Source organism: Sinocyclocheilus grahami, unplaced genomic scaffold (genome assembly GCF_001515645.1).
Source record: "Sinocyclocheilus grahami isolate Dianchi unplaced genomic scaffold, SAMN03320097.WGS_v1.1 scaffold8845.1, whole genome shotgun sequence".
Taxonomy (NCBI): Eukaryota; Metazoa; Chordata; class Actinopteri; order Cypriniformes; family Cyprinidae; genus Sinocyclocheilus; species Sinocyclocheilus grahami.
This window is the reverse complement of record NW_015512265.1, coordinates 6,124-7,315: the sequence shown is the minus strand read 5'-3', so window position 1 is coordinate 7,315 and position 1,192 is coordinate 6,124. Positions and strand designations below refer to the sequence as shown.

The 1,192-nt window shown below is 32.2% G+C and overlaps 1 protein-coding gene across 1 annotated transcript in view; it reads left to right on the top strand.

Annotated features, from left to right (window-relative positions):
• Window positions 1–507: 507 nt before the first annotated feature.
• The window catches only part of LOC107578107 (glycerol-3-phosphate acyltransferase 4-like), a gene marked incomplete at its 3' end in the record, with an annotated part of 5,292 nt that continues 4,607 nt past the window's right edge, over window positions 508–1,192 (top strand). The window contains exon 1 of the mRNA XM_016264096.1: window positions 508–589. Coding sequence (XP_016119582.1) covers window positions 530–589 — 60 coding nt within the window. The remainder of the gene's footprint in view (window positions 590–1,192) is intronic.

Below are 1,192 nucleotides of genomic sequence, written 5' to 3'. Positions count from 1 at the left end.
ATTTGAAAATATTTTTATATCAGCAGCCAGTACTCTAATAATCTTCACTGTCTTGTCTTCAGATTCTTTATTATTATCAATTTTGAGAAGTGTTGTGCTGCTTAATATTTTTGTGGAAGCCGTGATAATTTATTTATTTATTTTACCTACTGACCCCAAACTTTTAAGCGGTGGTGTATATATTTTTAAATTTAAAGCCATTATAACTTTAGACAGCAGAAAACAAATACTGGACATCCATAATTCAAAATCAGTGTTTGTTAATTTTTTTCTCACAAAGCGAGCTAATCACAGTTGTTGATCACAGGCAGAGAAGTAATGTAACTGAAAAGCTTGCTTGCTTGTTTGTGATTGAATAAATTACAATTGACCTTTTACAGTTTCTCCACTAATTTATATACGTATATAAAGTTATAGTAAGTAACATGGAAGAGGTGTTGTGAACTGGTTGTTAATATGGTATTATGTTTGTTTCATGTGTGTATCATGTAATTTGTCTTCAGGTACCTGCATTAATAATACATCAGTCATGATGTTCAGGAAAGGAAGCTTTGAAATTGCCTCAACTGTCTACCCCGTCGCCATAAAGGTCAGAAATCTCACTTCTCTAATGAATACTCTGGGTAAGGGATGTGAACAAACCTTGAACATAAGTATGAAATATTGGTGCACAATTTGTCTTGTAATGCTCATGCTATGATCATAAATAATACCAAAATGATAGACATTGTAGTCTGAGACCACTAATGAAAACACTGCTTTTTTACGAATGACATTATCAGCATAATGATTTGAATAAAAAAATGACTATGAATGATTGTCCTAATATTTGGTATGCCCTCTTTTGCTTTAACAACAGCAGCTTTCAAATTTTCACCTGAACATGTGGATTTTATTGTTTTTCTCAACATTAACATGTAAAATAATATAAACACGATAAACATAGGTCGACTCGAGTGTATATATGTGTACTGAAAATGGCACGGTCTGCTTTATTTTTCCGTTTGCTAACCAAATAAAACCTTGAGATATAACGTAACTTTGCTGTAGAACATTTGTTGTGTATAATGCCTGATTACAAGCGTGTTCAGAAATAATGACAAAAACAGACAAAGTAATAGTGATCATGTAATAAAAACAGTTACTTACACTTGTGTGTTGCGACATTACTGTCGGATCCAATATAGTCAGC